Here is a 15,180-nt window from a genome sequence, read left to right on the forward strand (position 1 = left end):
CTCCCTCCGGATTTTAAGGCTGAAAGAAAACACTTTCGAGCAGTCGCCTTCGCGGGCTTCGGGTGGGGACTGCGGCGGGAACACTGGTCTCCGGGCGGGGACTGCGGTACCTTGGCGGCCTCCCCAGCCCCGCCAGCGCTGGGCAGCCGCAGCCGGAGGAAACCCTCCCGGCCCTGCCTCCAACGCGGCCCCCGACCCCCGGTTGGGGCAACTCCCTGGACTTCAAAGGGGATCAAAGCCAGAGAGGGACAAGCTACCCGGGCACAACTTTTCTTCCCCTCCCGTCCTTCCTCCCAGTTGTTTTGTTTTTGGTTACTAGCTTCTCTTGGCAGCAAAATGCTGGTCGTGGGGGGAGGTGTTGGAGGGGGAGATCTGCAGGAAAAAGCCTGCTCGGCACGGGACACATCCAGGAAAACAATGTGGTCGGCAGAAGCAGGAAACGGGTTAGAGGCGAGGGTCGGAGTCGGGAAAACCGGGAAGGCGGGGGGCGGAAGGCAGCCGTCGCCTCTCCCAAGTCAGGGAGCAGAGTGACTTTAAATGCCACCCCCAACTGGTCACCAAGCCCAGAAATTCCAGACACGGCACCCAATCCTAGGCTGAGGTTTGTGGGGAGGTCGGTGAGGGTCGCAGTCCCGACCCCTCGCACCAGGCGGTGCGCGAGGAGACCCCTCTCCGACCCAGGCTCAGGAGGCGGGGGGGAAGCGGGCGGGAGTGCAGATCCCGGCGTTTCGCTCCCGGACGCGCCGCAGCGGCGACCCTCCCTCCTTGGCCGCCCCTTTCCCTTTCCGCGCCGGGAGTCTTCCACTTCCCGCGCCAAGAGAAAGGGCCGCACGGAGGGAAGAACAGGGAGCAAAAGCGGCGTGGTGGTTCAGGCCGGCAGGAAGCGGGGAGGGGGGTGAGAGGTGGGGTCCTGAGGCTGAACGGGAGCCGGGGATAAGTGGAACTTCTGCACGCGCTTGATAGGCGGGGAGAGGGCAAGGCGAGGATTACCTTGGGTGTAAGGGGGGAGTTAGGAGACTAACGTGGGCCGCGATGTTACATGGAGCACTAGGATGTTAGCAACTTCGGGGACCCAGATACAGGTCTGGGAGCTGGAGTGCATGAAGAGGAGCCATTCGGGGCGGGCCAGGGGCTGGGACAGGGAATGAGCCCCGGAAGCAGTGCGGAACACCCATTCTTCTGAGTCCAAGGCTGTAACCCGGCTGTCTGCCAGGGCTTGGAGACAGACGAAGAAGGCAGACGATGGTTACGGGTGATGCCAACGACGGTTGCCCAAAGGTGGACCAAGGCTGCTCGTGTGCAGAGGACTTGGGGAGGGGGCTGGGTGCGGACTGCGCGGCGGCATGTGAGCCAAGGCAGAGTCCCAGGCAGTACCGTAAAGGGTGGAGATGCAGTCCTGAGAAGTACTGTGGGCTGTACTGGGAGATTGGGAGTGGGTCGAGGGGTAGGAGGTCTGAGGGGTAGGAGGTCTGAGGGGTTCCGGACAGCAACGCTAAGGCGATGCCGAAAGGAGCATCCGCGCCCTCTCCTTCCCGCCTCTGCCCGGGTTTGTCCAGTCTGGGCTCCAGCCCGGTGGCCGGGGAGAAGAAAGGGGAGAGGGAAGGAGCCTTTACCTGGCTCTGACGCGACGGGTCTCAGGCCCCCGGCTCCGCTTGCCACTCAGAGCTCTCCTCCCCTCTCTTCCCCGCCACCCGCTTCTACGCAGATCGGTCCCCTAGTCCCCTGAGGAGCCTCCGCCAACTCCGCGGGACCCCGCCGGGAGGCAGGACCCACCCCCTTACCAATCACTGACCGTTTTCTATCGACCGATGGAGCCAGTAGCCAATAGGAATAGCTGATCCCGAGAGGACAGGCGTGAGAAGGAGGGGCTGGAGAAACTGGGAGGTGTGACTAGAACTACCGAGGCGTGGTCTCAAAGTAAGCTCCTCCCGGGGTTGCCGAACCCCAAAGCAGAATTGATGGGCAGGATTAAGACAGGACCAACAACCTAACACAAACTCCTAAGAGAAGTCACGACCAATTGGACCTGGGTAGAGAGGAGAGGCGTTGCGGAGAATTTTAGCCAATAGAGAGTGGAGACCGGCGGGGACTGTAGAACGTCTTTCAATAAGAAGCGCGAAGGGCGTGCCTTTCTGCTTTCACTGGGGCGGGAGTAGGATTCGCCCAAACCTCCTGGAGCCGGCCAATGAGATTGGAGGTGGGGGCAAAGTATGGCCAACCAGAAAGCCGAACTGATCTAGGCACCGTTACTTGGGCGGGGCGTACGGTCACCTAGCCACTAGGATCTCGTCAGGGGCAGGTTCCCGAGCCTTCCAATGCGGAACGTGGGCGAACTCTAGTTCTCCCAATCAGTGCGCCGCGCTGGCAATTCAAACTGACAGCCGGTTGGAGAAGCAGAGAGCGGAAGAGGGAGCAAAAAACGACTTGTGCGGTGACAGAGACCCCCACGCCAACTGAGCCCCCAAAGCGACTTCTGCCCCACTCCACCAACACCACCGCGCGCTCTGGAGCGGCCGCGAGGGAGAGACTCGAGGGAACCGCGGAGGGCACTGGGGAGAGCTGAGGGGAGGGAGACGCAAGAGGAACGGCGCGAGAGCCCGCATGCTGAGTGAAGCGAGGGGCCGGCGAGCGAGCAGAGAGGAGGAGGCTCGCGGGAGGGCTGAGGAGCGGTTGGGATCGTCCCGGTGGGAAAAGCTGAGGAAATTTCTGAATCCTGGGGAGAGGAGAAAGATTTCCAACGAGGAGGCGTGAGTAGGGCAGCTTAGCCTGAGATCCAAGAGAGAGAAATTGGAGCGCTCCGAGGGAGGGGCTTAAAAGGAAAGCCTTTAGATAATGCGCCTGTACCGGAGAAGCCCAGGGAATTGCAAACGGGGCGGGAGCTAAAGAGTAGAGGATCCTTCTAGACGGGAGAAAGGGAAAACTGTAGAGAAGTTCCCGAGGCACCTTGCGGCTTGCCTCTTCCCCACTTCAAACTCCACTCCCTTCCCCGAAAGTTAAAGGGAAAGCCAAGTTTGCTGCTTCTCCCCTCTTCCCCCCTCAATAAATATTACTTTTACTCTCGCAGGGGAAAACAGAAAAGAGCTCCTTTCCTTCGCAATTTTAGGGCTTAGAGAAGTTCGAGGCCTCGCAATTTAATTTTTTGGCCTCGGGGAATCAAACTAGGAAGGGTATTGCTCTTGTTTTCCATTTTCAAAATCCCACACCTCATCCTTGCCGGGACGCCATGTCTACCAGCAGCTGTAGTTTCAAGGACCGGCGCGTGTCCATCCTGTGTTGCAAATTCTGTAAACAAGTGCTCAGCTCTAGGGGAATGAAGGCTGTTTTGCTGGCTGACACTGAAATAGACCTTTTCTCCACAGACATCCCTCCTACCAAGTAAGTCATACTAGTGGCGGGCAACGGTAGCCTTTAACTAAATGGGAAAACTGTATGGCTTGGACCCCTGAGAGTCAACAGGGAGGTTATCATTTTGGTGTTCCAGCCACTCCCAACAGTCTGATGATCCCTTTGGAGTTTGACTAAGGGGGCAGACTGTCTGGACTAAGTCTGTGGTTTAGCCAGAGTGGTCAGTCCTGATGTAATGTTTCTAGTTCAATTATAGTCATGTGGTCCCGTAAGTTGGATCCCTGGCGCTGTGCCCTGCCCAACCATCCTCTCACTGGATCAAGTCCATGACCGAGACTCTAGGTAATTCAGGCAAGACTTTCTGTACTGTTGAGAGGAGAGGTCACTTAAGGTTTTCATTTTTACGCATAAAGTTTTACATCAAAAAACATTCCCTAGTTTTTTAGCATTATTTGCTATTGACATGGTGCATCAGATCCATTGTCCATCTAATTCTGTATTATTTTCTTATAATCTCCCTCTCTTCCTCTCTCTCTGTTTCTGAATGAGAGAAACTTATATAGATGAAATAGAGACTTAGCCCTAAAACAATCTTGTCTCCCCTAAAGCCTATTTTAGATATTATGCATTCGTTTGCATACTTAAATCCTTTTTAAATTCTGTTTTCAGTCACTGCCCACTTTTGGGTGTAAAGTCCTTAAGAATTTGCTTCCTATTTGAAAAAATAGCCATTTTATTTGACTGAAATATACCTTTTTCTAGCTCTAAGAGGTACTTCCTCTTTCTGTGGTCAACATATATGTGCCCTTACATGGTTTTCAAGATTTTGCTCTTTATTGAAAATTTATCATTAAAGTGAAAGAGTGGTTTTCCAAAATATACATGGACAGCTATTCTTTGGACACAGAGCCAAAGAAGGCAGGCTAATAATCAGAATATTTTAAAATGAATTTCATGATAATAATAGAAACTTTAAATTTTTTAAAATACACTCAAAGCTGTGAACTCTTCCTCCCTTGAAATCTTAACTATGTTGGTTTAAGTGTAGTCATGCCAAATGGCAAAGCCTAAGGCCCTCATTTATGGCAATGATAAATGAGTTATTATTTTAAGTACCTCTGCACATGGGTATGTCACAAAAAGAAGCACTAGACAATAAGTCTAGAACCTACTGTTGCAAATGTTCTATGATTTGTGGTCCAGTGCTTTTTCTTTCTAGTAGCACATACAAAAATTTTAAGTATTAACCCATTCATCTTTGCAATAGCTGTGGTAAGTATAAGATAGTCATAAGCAGAGTTCAGGTATGTGAATTGTTAAAGTTTAAACCAGAGTCTGGAATGCAATCAGGTCTTTCCTCTTGTCTATTCTTCCTTGTAGGGGTTATAATGGTGATGGATTAATGTGCTAAGATGTGTGTGAATCAGTGAACACATAGGATTTTTTTAAATGGAAGTTTTGTCATATTTATAATGAGCTCACAAATATTAACTGACTCCTACAAAATATACTAGTTCACTTATAGTCTCTCTTAGAGTCTGTTTCAGCTCTTTGGGTCTACAAAATTCATGCTAAATCACAAAAGCACATTCTGTGACAAGGATATGGAAAAATTGGAACCCTTGTGCACCGTTGGTGGGAATGTAAAATGGTACCACTGTTATGGAAAATAGCATGGCAGTTCCTCAAAAAAGAGAAAATTGAATTACCATATGATCCAGCAATCCCACTTTGGGGCATATGTACAAAAATTTTAATGCACGATCTAGAAGAAATGTTCGCACACTCATGGTCTTAGCAGCATTATTCACAATAACCAAGAGGTAGAAGCAACCCAAATTCCCATCAACAGATAAATGAATAAACAAAATATGGTATATGCATACAATGAAATATTATTCAGCCTTAAAAAGGAAGGATATCCTGCCTGTCACATGCTACAACACGGATGGGCCTTGAGGGCGTTATGGTAAGTGAAATAAGCCAGTCACAAAAAGACAAATACTGTATGATTCCACAAATCTGTAGTATTTAAAGTAGTCAAATTCATAGAAACAGAAAGTAGAGAGGTGGTTGCCAGAGGCTGGGGGAAGAGGGAAATGGGGAGTTGTTCTTCAATGGATAGAGTTTCAATTTTGCAAGATGAAAAAGGCCTGGAGATTCATTGCATGGAAATGTGCATACACTTAGCACTTATGAACTGTCCACTTAAAAAGGATGAAATTAGTAAATTTTATGTTATGTGTATTTTACAACATTTTTTTAAAGTGCCTTTGACTGCCTCTATACTTTTCCCTCTCCAGTGCAGTGGACTTCATTGGAAGATGCTATTTCACAGAAATCTGCAAATGTAAACTAAAGGATATCGCATGTTTAAAATGGTAATTTGTGACAGTATTCCAAATAACCCTGGGTTTGGGAGATGGATGTTGACACGGAAGCACAGAGAAGGGTTCAGTGGGCTGCATCGAGCACTGGTTATAACCCAGGCAATGAGCCTTTGAAAAACCATTTGTTACTTAGAACTGTTTTTTAAAAGGCTCTTGTGACACTTTACATTTGTATATGATTTTACAATTTTTCAAAGTGCATTAACAAATATCTGCTTTAACTTTCAGAGAAAGGCAATGTAGTTTAGGGGGAAAAACCACTTTGATTTACAGTCATAAAAATCAGGTTTGAGCCCTGGCCCTACCCTTATTCTCTATGTTATCTTGAGTAAACTCCCTAAATCTCTAAACCTATTTCCTTATTTAATTTATGTTTTAAGAAAATAGGCATCTTCTTAAGATAGATAGGTATCTTCTTAATAGAAATTAAAATGTCTTTTGTGTTTACCGTATAGAGTTGTTGTGAAGGTCAAGTGAATTATGACTAGTAAGAGGCTTGATAAACTATAAGTTACAATGCAGGTGAAAGCTATTACTATTATCTTTTGAGAGGCAGACAGGCAAGTGTTATTAGTCCTATTTTAGAGAAAAGAAAGTTGAGGTTTTTTACTTAAATGGAGTTTAGATTACAAATTATAATCTTAATTTAAACTAGCAAACTCCTCTTTTGTGGTCATGACTATTTAATTTCTCTCATTCACTCATTCACATTATATATTGAGGTCCTACCATGTGCTAGTCATTGTTATAGGGGCTGGAAATCCAGCAATAAACAAGATAAAGTCACAGGCCTTTGGGCATTATATTCTAGTGGGAGAACAAGCAATCAATCAATAAGATATTTAAATAAATAAGATCTTGAATAAGGTGGAAAGAACTCCAAAGGAAATAATAATAATAAATGATAGAGAATAATAGAAGATGAGAGTGGCTGAGAACTGTTTTAGACAGCATGGTCAGGGAAGCCTTCTCATGAAAAGGTAATATTGGATATTCAACAATCCTAAAGGATAAGTTAAGGAGCCAAAGGAAGAATGTTCTAGGCAGAGGGAACAGCAAGGGCAGAAAACCCAAGGCAGGAAGAACATGTCCAAGGAATAAAAGATGATGGCCAGTGTGGCTGAGACATTGTGAGTATCGGGCGAGAGTAGTGTGAGTAGATTAAAGATGCAGGCAGAAACCCAGAGAATCCAGTGCAGCGCTGTCCAATAGAAACGTGCAAGCCACAGAAATAATTCAAATATTTCTAGTAACCACCTTTTACAAAGTAAAAAGAAACAGGTGAAATTAATTTTAATTGTATATTTTATTTAATCTAATATATCCCCAAATATTACCATTTCAACATGTAACCACCAAAAAATTCATTAATGAAATATTTTACATTCTATTTTTTAATCTTAGGCTTTGAAATCTAGTGTATTTTTTTATACTTCCAGCACATTTCAATTCAGGCTGGCCAGATTTCAAGTGCTCAATAGCCACGTTTTAGACAGCACAGACCTTGGTACAAAGGATTTTGGGGCTTTCATTTTTGGCCAATGGGAAACCATTGAAGGGGTTTCAACAAGGGAGCAAAATGATCTGATGTGTCCCTACTAGAATGTTAGTTCCATAAAAACTTTGTTCACTGCTATATTCCTAGCAGCTAGAATGGTACCTGGCACATAGTAGATGCTCTGTAAACATTAGTTGAATGAGTGAATGAATGAATGAATGAATATGGGTGGTAATTAAAGCTGTAGGATTTACTCTTGCAATATAGTCTTATGAATAACTGCCAGTCCTAATCTAAGAACAACTTTTGCTTTCATTTATTTGCCTTTCAAGCAGATTATGATTAGAAGACATGTTTTAGGTGGGCTGGTACCTTTTATAGTATTTTTTTGTAGAACTTTCACAAAAATGACTGACTCTCACATTTCATAGGGTAGGAACAAGCTATTATAATAAGAATTTTTACAATTCAAAGTTTAAGCATTTCATGTTGTTATTAAAAAAAAAAAACCTACTAGCTAAAATATTCCCTGTATATTCACTCTATATAATAGTGACCAGATTTGGGGCGGGGGAGAAGGAAATCTGTGGAAGAATGAGGTATTTCTAATCAGAAGGATAATCCTGAAGACAGTAAAAACTTTTGCAACTTTCTCTAGAAGCTGTGTTTTTGCTTCATTTCTGAATTCCTTCAAAAACACTGAAACTAAAATTAGAGCAGCCAGCTTGTTGGGTTTTCATGGGCCCCTGCTGTCTTCCTTCTCCTCCATCTGTTGAAACAGTTTTTAGGTGCTGGCATAGAACTAGGACATATAAGAACCCAACTTGCCACAGTCCTGGGATGGCAAAAACCTGTTACCCACAGGTCTGAGTTTATTTAATCTATTTTGTCTCTACAGACTGTCAATTTTGAGTGCTTTACGGAACAATCACAACCTTATGGCATGTGGAAGCTAGCTTCTGAAGGGAGAATGCATAAAACAATACTAGCAAAGAGATAGAGAATGTGTTATTACTATTTCACTGAACTTAAAGACTATTTTCTCTCTTGACAGTAGAGCTGTAACCGTTATCAGAATGATTCCCATCCCCAAAATCCCAGCAGTGGAGGTTGTTAGGAGGAACTGAGGTCTTTATGTGGTCTATCTATTCATATTAGTATGTAAAAATGCTTACATGGCCAGATATTACCTTGTGTCTAATAATAATTACTCTCTTTTTTAGTGGGAACATTGTAGGTTATCACGTGATTGTTCCATGTTGTTCCTGCCTCCTTTCCTGCAACAACGGACACTTCTGGATGTTTCACAGCCACGCCGTTTATGGTATTAACAGACTAGACTCTACCGGTAAGAAACAATTGACTTAGACGTTCCTCTAACATTCATCTATCAGTTCTTGAGTGAATTTCTTCATAGATCATTTCAGGATTCCCTCTGAGACCTTCTCACCTGGTTTGGACCCACTAGAGTAAAACGTCAATCTTTTCAATCCCTAACATCTTCTTATAGACTATGAGCCAAAATTCATTGCCATTTCTAATTTCATCATGGTATTTGAGAGCCTCAAACTTTGCTGGACTTCTTGGCCTTTTAAAATTAATATTTATAACTGCTCTAAATTGCTGCCTTGATACATATTATGACTCCAGAGAATTGTGGAAGAATTTAAATTTGATAGTTCTGTGTGTGCATGTGTGTATATGCAGAGACGGAAGGAGGGGAGGCTGGGGCTGTGGGGAATTGGGAGGAAGGGGGACTAGGTAACCTCTGTATTTGGTGATGTTGCTTCAGGATAAAAATAGACATTTTGACATCTATGTTAATAAATTATGATCAAATTTTAGTCAAGGGAAATATTTAATACCGATATGTTGTACTGATTATTTTAGTAGGAAAATATACAACCAATTCTTTTTTTTTTTTTTTTTACAACCAATTCTTAAAGGATATTTACATAATACATTTGATATTGTCTGGAGCCTTTCAGTTTTGTTATAGGACACATGTTCTCAGTGTCTAATATCTGCTTGCACATCACACCAAGTTGACTTTTAGTGGGACTTTTTGAGTGGGAACTAAAATTTAAAATTTCTGCCTTTCGTTGACAGAACAAATTTAAAGAACTTGACAATCCAAGTTGGTACTAATAGTCTCAGGTTTTTTAATGTATGTTTTAGTCTTCTTCAGAACTTAAAATATATTCTTTTTTTTTAAAGTATGATTTACCTTCACAGGCTAAGAGATCATGAGTTATAAGCTAGGTTGTCATGGTCTTTAAACCCTCCAATTATGCTTGGGTTTTTATAGACTCTGATTTTTTTTTTTTTAATCACCTGGCATGGTGGCTCACAACCCATCATTTGGAGGCCTTAATTTAAGACTCTTGTATGTTAAGGAGGCCATTTTTGAGCAAGGACTTATCTGAACTCCCCTAAGTGAGATACAGACTCCTAATTTAGGCCTCCAGTTTTATATCTGTGTTGCTCATAGGACACATTAAAGGAAGTTTCTGCTTTGATACTATTTTTCCTGCTTTAGAGAATTCAAAACACAGGGTGGAGATTTTTCAATTTTGATTTACTTTTTAATATTGGTCAATTTTTCAAAGATAAAAGCCCAGCATTCTTCCATTCACATTGAATCTAATCCATGAGAAACAGATGTATCACAGGATTTCCTTCCTCTCTTCTTAACAGAGAAAGGAAGGTGCTGCTTCTGTCAGATCCAGTCTCTTAGTTTATTTTTTCTCCTTTGAACCAATTGTGCTGGACCACTCGTGTCTCTGGGTATTGACTCCAAGAATATCAAACTTCTCCTTTGTAACCTTAATATTGTGATTTAAAGCAAGATTTTCTAGATGCTTGGTATAAAACAGGTTTTCTTGTGGCACTGGAACTGTCCTTGAATCACTTGAATCAGCATCATCAAAGGAATACGTACACAAGCCTTATAAAATTCTAGAATGTTTAGATTGAAAGGACCACAAGAAGTCTACATTCTAGGTTAGCCTTCACTTGTAGACCTGATTTCCTGAGGCTTTTCTGAGGAGGCTTGGGGAACCTTAGTTCAAATTGCCTGGGACTGGCAAATGCCCTCAAAAGCAAGTTGATTTCAGCTCTCCATTTACCTTTCTGTGTTCTAATTGTCCCTGAGATTTTGGCCCAGTGATTCCTTCCTATCCTGTCATCTCTTCAATGCCGTATTACCAAAAACAGAACATCATTCATTCTTGGGGGAAGAAAGGTGTTTTTTATGGTAAACAACTCAAACGTACAAAAGAATTACAGAAAATAGTATGATAGGCATCAATATGCATCAAATAGTAACCTTTAATAGAAAAAGTATGAAAATGAATATATGTATGTATATGCATCACTGGGACATTATGCACATTGTAATTGGCTGTACTTCGATTAAAAAATGCATCAAATAGATGCTAACTTCTTGCCTGATTAAATCCCATTATCTCAACCAAGAGAGACAGTTGATTGATTGTTTCCACTATTTCAACAATGCAGTAGTTTGCATCCTTGTACATGTCTCCTTGGACACCTGTGCAAAGTGGGCAGTTAGGGGAAAGAATAAATGATGGGCCCTATTTGGGACAGATAGAGTTATTTTTTTTAATTCACACAATGGAATGCCCTACACAAATAAAAAGAAATGGGTTAAATCTATACACATGGACATAGGTAAATCTCCAAAACATAATGTTGAATGAAAAAAGATTAGAACAATACATATAATTCCATACTGTAAAAAATTTAAATACACAAAACATTAATATATCTTGCCTGTAATTACATACTTTTGTAGTAAAAGCAGTCAAAACATCCATGGTGTACTGGTAGTGGTGGAAACTGGATTCAAACCACATATCCAAACCCCGGCTCATTCCATCCGACCGTGTAGCCACTGTCTCAGTATGTATGGAGTGGATCTCCAGAGCTGCTAAACTCTCCTTGTGCCCACACGGATGACTGGACAGCTTGAAATTTGCCTTCTTGTTGGCTCTCCTAGAGGTCAATTAATAACTTTTTTTTCAGTTTAGTGCTTTCAAATTATAAAACGATACATGCCCAGAATAAACCATCTCATTATCCTCTACCAAATGTGTGGTCTTGTACTATATACCAGTGCTGGATTCTTTAATATGATATCTATCCTTTCACAATGAGGCTTTAGATTTTTATTTTGTTTATTGTACTGACAGCTACAACCTGGTCCTAAAGTTTATAGTTCTACCTTGACAGCCTCTAGCCTAAAACCCACATATATATCAAGGATTACTGTTCATATTATAACTGGCTCCAAAATCTTGCTTTTTTCTTTAACCAGAAGAAAGGCGCCAGCTTTCCAGTGGCTGTGATGAGGAGACTTATTCAGGCCTTTCCCACACACCTCAAAGAGACATTTAATCTAAAAAGATCTTGTGAGGGCTCCATTCTTAAAAATCATTAAAATACATTTGAAAATCATCAGTGTAGAGTGATTACGGCTTAATGTAGCTGGAGGCAGGGTTCGAGTAAATGGACCCCTGAGATCCTTTTGAGTTCCAAGATTCTAGAATTGCTTAAAAGGTTTAAAGAATATCTGTTTTAGAGGTGAGATAATTTTAATATCTAGATACTGATCATTTTATTTGTGGTTCATTCTTTAATGGCTTTTCTCTTAACTGTTAACACTATGGTTTAATATAAGAATGTTAACATATAAGGTTTTAGATATCACGTTCTGAGTTGTAACAGTAGTCAGCACCAAACAATTTTATGATCTTTTGTTTTCAGGTGTAAACTTCCTACTTTGGGGCAACTTGCCAGAAATAGAAGAGAGTACAGATGAAGACACGTTAGAGACCTCAGCCGAGGAGTGTATTAGATGAACAGAATTATGATATATACATATGAAATGTTTAAACTTTTTCCTATTTAAATTATATATTCATGGATCAATTTTTAAATTGTTAGTAAGGATTTGCCAGTGATTTCTTTTTATGGAAAACAAAAATGGGGCATTTGTTGATTTATTTATTTGCTGTCTCAAATTAATTAGCTGAGTTTAATTTGAACCAATGTAGTTCTTTTCTTCTACTTCTACCCTCCTTTCCTCTTCCCTCTGCCTGGCATAGGTATATTCTTAAATTCAGATAGTAGAAGATAGTAGATTCTTTTACATGTGACTCAGCTATCTCCCAATTAGAGAGATTTTTTTCTTACAACTATATGCCAGATGCCATTAATCTTACAGTCCTGAATAAGAGGCAGTTGGTACCCACACATATATCCATGCATATATATGTGTGAAGGTCAGCTGAGAATTAAAGCTTAATAGGGAATTTTTTAAAAAACAGACTGTTAGGTTTCCATAGGTAATGGTTATCATATGTTATATTGGTGATAACTATGTTAATATAGAGCAAGACTTTGTAAATCAGCAAACAGAATAAATTAAAATTTTAAAATGTATGGAGAAATCCTCTTGAGTCCTTAGCATAATGTTAGATAAATGAATTTGTCAGAAAATTATCAACGTATACTGTTTACCAATATTATTTATTTACATTCTCCTAAAGTCATATGGATATTGTGTTATGAAAGCCAGATAAACTAAGCCTCCATCTCTAAGTTATCCCATTCTCTGGGGCTTTCTCTGTAAATAGCAAATTTTGGATGAGTAGTCTCAGTCCCAACCCTTAAATAGAAAAAAATTAAAGAAGTGGTTTGCTTAAGCCATTGTACATTACAAAGAGGGTTTGTTTTGTTTTGTTTGTTTTGTTTTGTTTTGTTTTGGCTGCATTGAGAGCCACACAGGAATAGGAAACCGGGATAATGTTGAGTTCTTGTTGAGTGTATAGCTAAAATCAATGTATTGCCTTAACTAATATCTCAGTTGTAGGCATTTAGTCAATAGTGATACCAACACAGACCAAGTTGCGGTTTTGTAAATAAAGTTTTGTTCTGAATACAGCCTTCCTTTCAGTTTTTTTTTTTATTATATTCACTTTTCTTACCTAAAAATATAGAGAAAAATATTTATGTACCCATTTTTTCTTACCTAAACACCTAAAAGTACAGAATATAAGAGCTAATATTTATTAACAGTATACCTACCGTGTACACTGTTCTAAATGCTTTACACATTTAATTCACTTATTCCACACAAGGAACCCATGAGAGGTGGGAACAATTATTATTTCGTTTTTACTGATGAGGCAGGTGACACATGGAGGTTAAGTAGCTTGTCTGAGGTCACATAACCAGTCAGAGGTGTGGCCAGATTCAAACTCAGACAGACACAGACTGACTCCAAAGCTCCTGCTCATAATCTTCATGCTGTACCCCCTAAGCACCTTCAGACATGGACCAGCTATGATTTTATTCAGCCGGGATACCTTGTTATGTACCCCAGGTAAGGGCCTCAGTGACTGATGTCAAGGTTGAACAAACTCACACTGGGTCTTAGGATAAAAGTGACCTGTGGGCATTGACAGAATCATTTGCTGTAAACCAAAATAAAAGATAAAAATTAACCAGAAATGTTGTTACGAGTAGTGGCAAACTTTTCCAAAAGTCTTCCACCCTGACCATCAGCACTGACAGCAGGTCACCAAAAGAACCAAAGGGATGAGTGTGGAACAGTTCGGTTTTGGGTGTGGGTTTCTTTCTTTAACCTCTCTTAAAAGCTCTGGAACAAGGTAGCATAATGAACAAGATAAAAAATAAATTGGTACTACATTATGTACTTCTTTAGCTAACTTGTTCAATTGGAGCAGAAAAGTTTAATGCCAGGGTAGGGAAAGTGGCAAGTTTAGAATTCAACAGGGTTCGTCTGGTTTTCATTCTGCTCGTGCCTTCAAAGTCTACGGTTGACTGAGAGGCTCTTTGAAGAGCAAAACAAGACAGAGATGCTCGGATTGAAGCAAGCCCCAAAGGTTATTCCACTCCAGCTGGAGAGTATTTCAAATTACTCAGCTACCTTTTTGCTAACTGGGTTATGGGGAGGGCAGTTCTAAGTCAAAAATGAATTAATGATGTTTTATCTAGAGACATACATTCATGACATTGTTTTTTCATAAAAGTAAATTGCTTGCTCTCTGGTTAAGTCCAAGAGCAGAGTCATTTATGTGGATTTAGCATACACTTTCCGGTCCTAACATAATTCCCAGGCCTAGAAAATCTATTTATGCTTTGGCCCCCTTCTAATATTTGACTCAATTCAAAAAACCTGTAGTATGCGCCTCTGGTGTGCCCAAAATTGCACAATAACAGTCTGACACTTGCCCTCATGGAGTCTGCAGTAAGTTTGGGAGAGGATAGAACCCTATGAGTCTGTTTAACACATGGAATGCTTAAAGTTCAATGACTTTATAGACAGAAGAACAATCTTTCTGAGTAGTAGGAGAGAGTGGGAGTTGAGAAAGCTACAGAGAAGAAGTCATACTTGAGCCAGGCTTTGAAGCCCAGTTAGGAGTTCGCCAGCTGGTAACAAGAGTTGTGGGCAGAGAGAATTGTGTAAAAAAATGGACCAAGTTTAAAAAGTATCTGGCTTATTTGGTAAATCATAAGCGATCCCCTATACCTTCCAAGATATGCGATAAGAATTAACTAGAAGACGAAGGTAACGAGGAAGGTTGGGATCATGTGAAGACTATTTCATGCCATCATAAGTTTAGACTTGATCCAGTAGCAACGCAGAGTTGTCGAGGTTTTTAATCAGGAGAATAAAATGATCAAATTTAGGATGATAGCACTGATGGGAAAATATAATCAGGTTTAGTGTTCCAAGTGTCCTTTCTTTGATGCACTTAACAACTTGACCATGGAAATTACGTTCATTGCCTTTACCCTAAGAACATACAGAGGTCTTTAAGTTTCCTTAATTTCTTGTCTTTCTTGGAACATCTGGTCTGCAGTGGGGCACTGCCTTTTTCCCCCTCATCCATCTTG

General features: G+C 41.4%; 2 protein-coding genes across 12 annotated transcripts in view; one reads left to right on the forward strand and one right to left on the reverse strand.

The window, feature by feature from the left end:
• Window positions 1-1,747, reverse strand: part of SRGAP2 (SLIT-ROBO Rho GTPase activating protein 2) — a 235,209-nt gene extending 233,462 nt beyond the window's left edge. For all 9 annotated transcript variants that reach the window (XM_010963263.3, XM_045522821.2, XM_010963262.3 and 6 more), the window contains exon 1: window positions 1,614-1,747. The gene's annotated coding sequence lies outside the window, so the exon portion shown is untranslated. The remainder of the gene's footprint in view (window positions 1-1,613) is intronic.
• FAM72A (family with sequence similarity 72 member A) lies at window positions 315-13,200 on the forward strand. 3 transcript variants are annotated; one of them, XM_045522828.2, is made up of 5 exons: window positions 315-1,375; window positions 1,875-1,906; window positions 5,649-5,726; window positions 8,457-8,581; window positions 12,022-13,200. In XM_045522828.2, the coding sequence occupies exons 1-5, from the start codon at window positions 1,256-1,258 to the stop codon at window positions 12,114-12,116; spliced, it is 450 nt and encodes a 149-aa protein (XP_045378784.1). In that variant the 5' UTR covers window positions 315-1,255; the 3' UTR covers window positions 12,117-13,200. The 3 variants fall into 3 exon arrangements, with proteins under 3 accessions (XP_045378784.1, XP_010961567.1, XP_045378785.1); XM_010963265.3 differs by lacking the exons at window positions 315-1,375; window positions 1,875-1,906 and adding an exon at window positions 2,382-3,375; XM_045522829.2 differs by lacking the exons at window positions 315-1,375; window positions 1,875-1,906; window positions 8,457-8,581 and adding an exon at window positions 2,545-3,375.
• The last annotated feature ends 1,980 nt before the right edge of the window (window positions 13,201-15,180 follow it).

This window comes from Camelus bactrianus, chromosome 23 (genome assembly GCF_048773025.1).
Source record: "Camelus bactrianus isolate YW-2024 breed Bactrian camel chromosome 23, ASM4877302v1, whole genome shotgun sequence".
Classification (NCBI taxonomy): domain Eukaryota; kingdom Metazoa; phylum Chordata; class Mammalia; order Artiodactyla; family Camelidae; genus Camelus; species Camelus bactrianus.

What these genes read in the sequence shown, in the direction of transcription:
- FAM72A (XM_045522828.2), top strand. Translation starts at nt 1,256, where the DNA reads ATGCCAACGACGGTTGCCCAAAGGTGGACCAAGGCTGCTCGTGTGCAG. An exon ending in GATATCGCATGTTTAAAATG is followed by an intron (nt 5,727 to 8,456) that starts GTAATTTGTGAC and finishes TCTCTTTTTTAG; the next exon opens with TGGGAACATTGTAGGTTATC. An exon ending in TAACAGACTAGACTCTACCG is followed by an intron (nt 8,582 to 12,021) that starts GTAAGAAACAAT and finishes TTTTGTTTTCAG; the next exon opens with GTGTAAACTTCCTACTTTGG.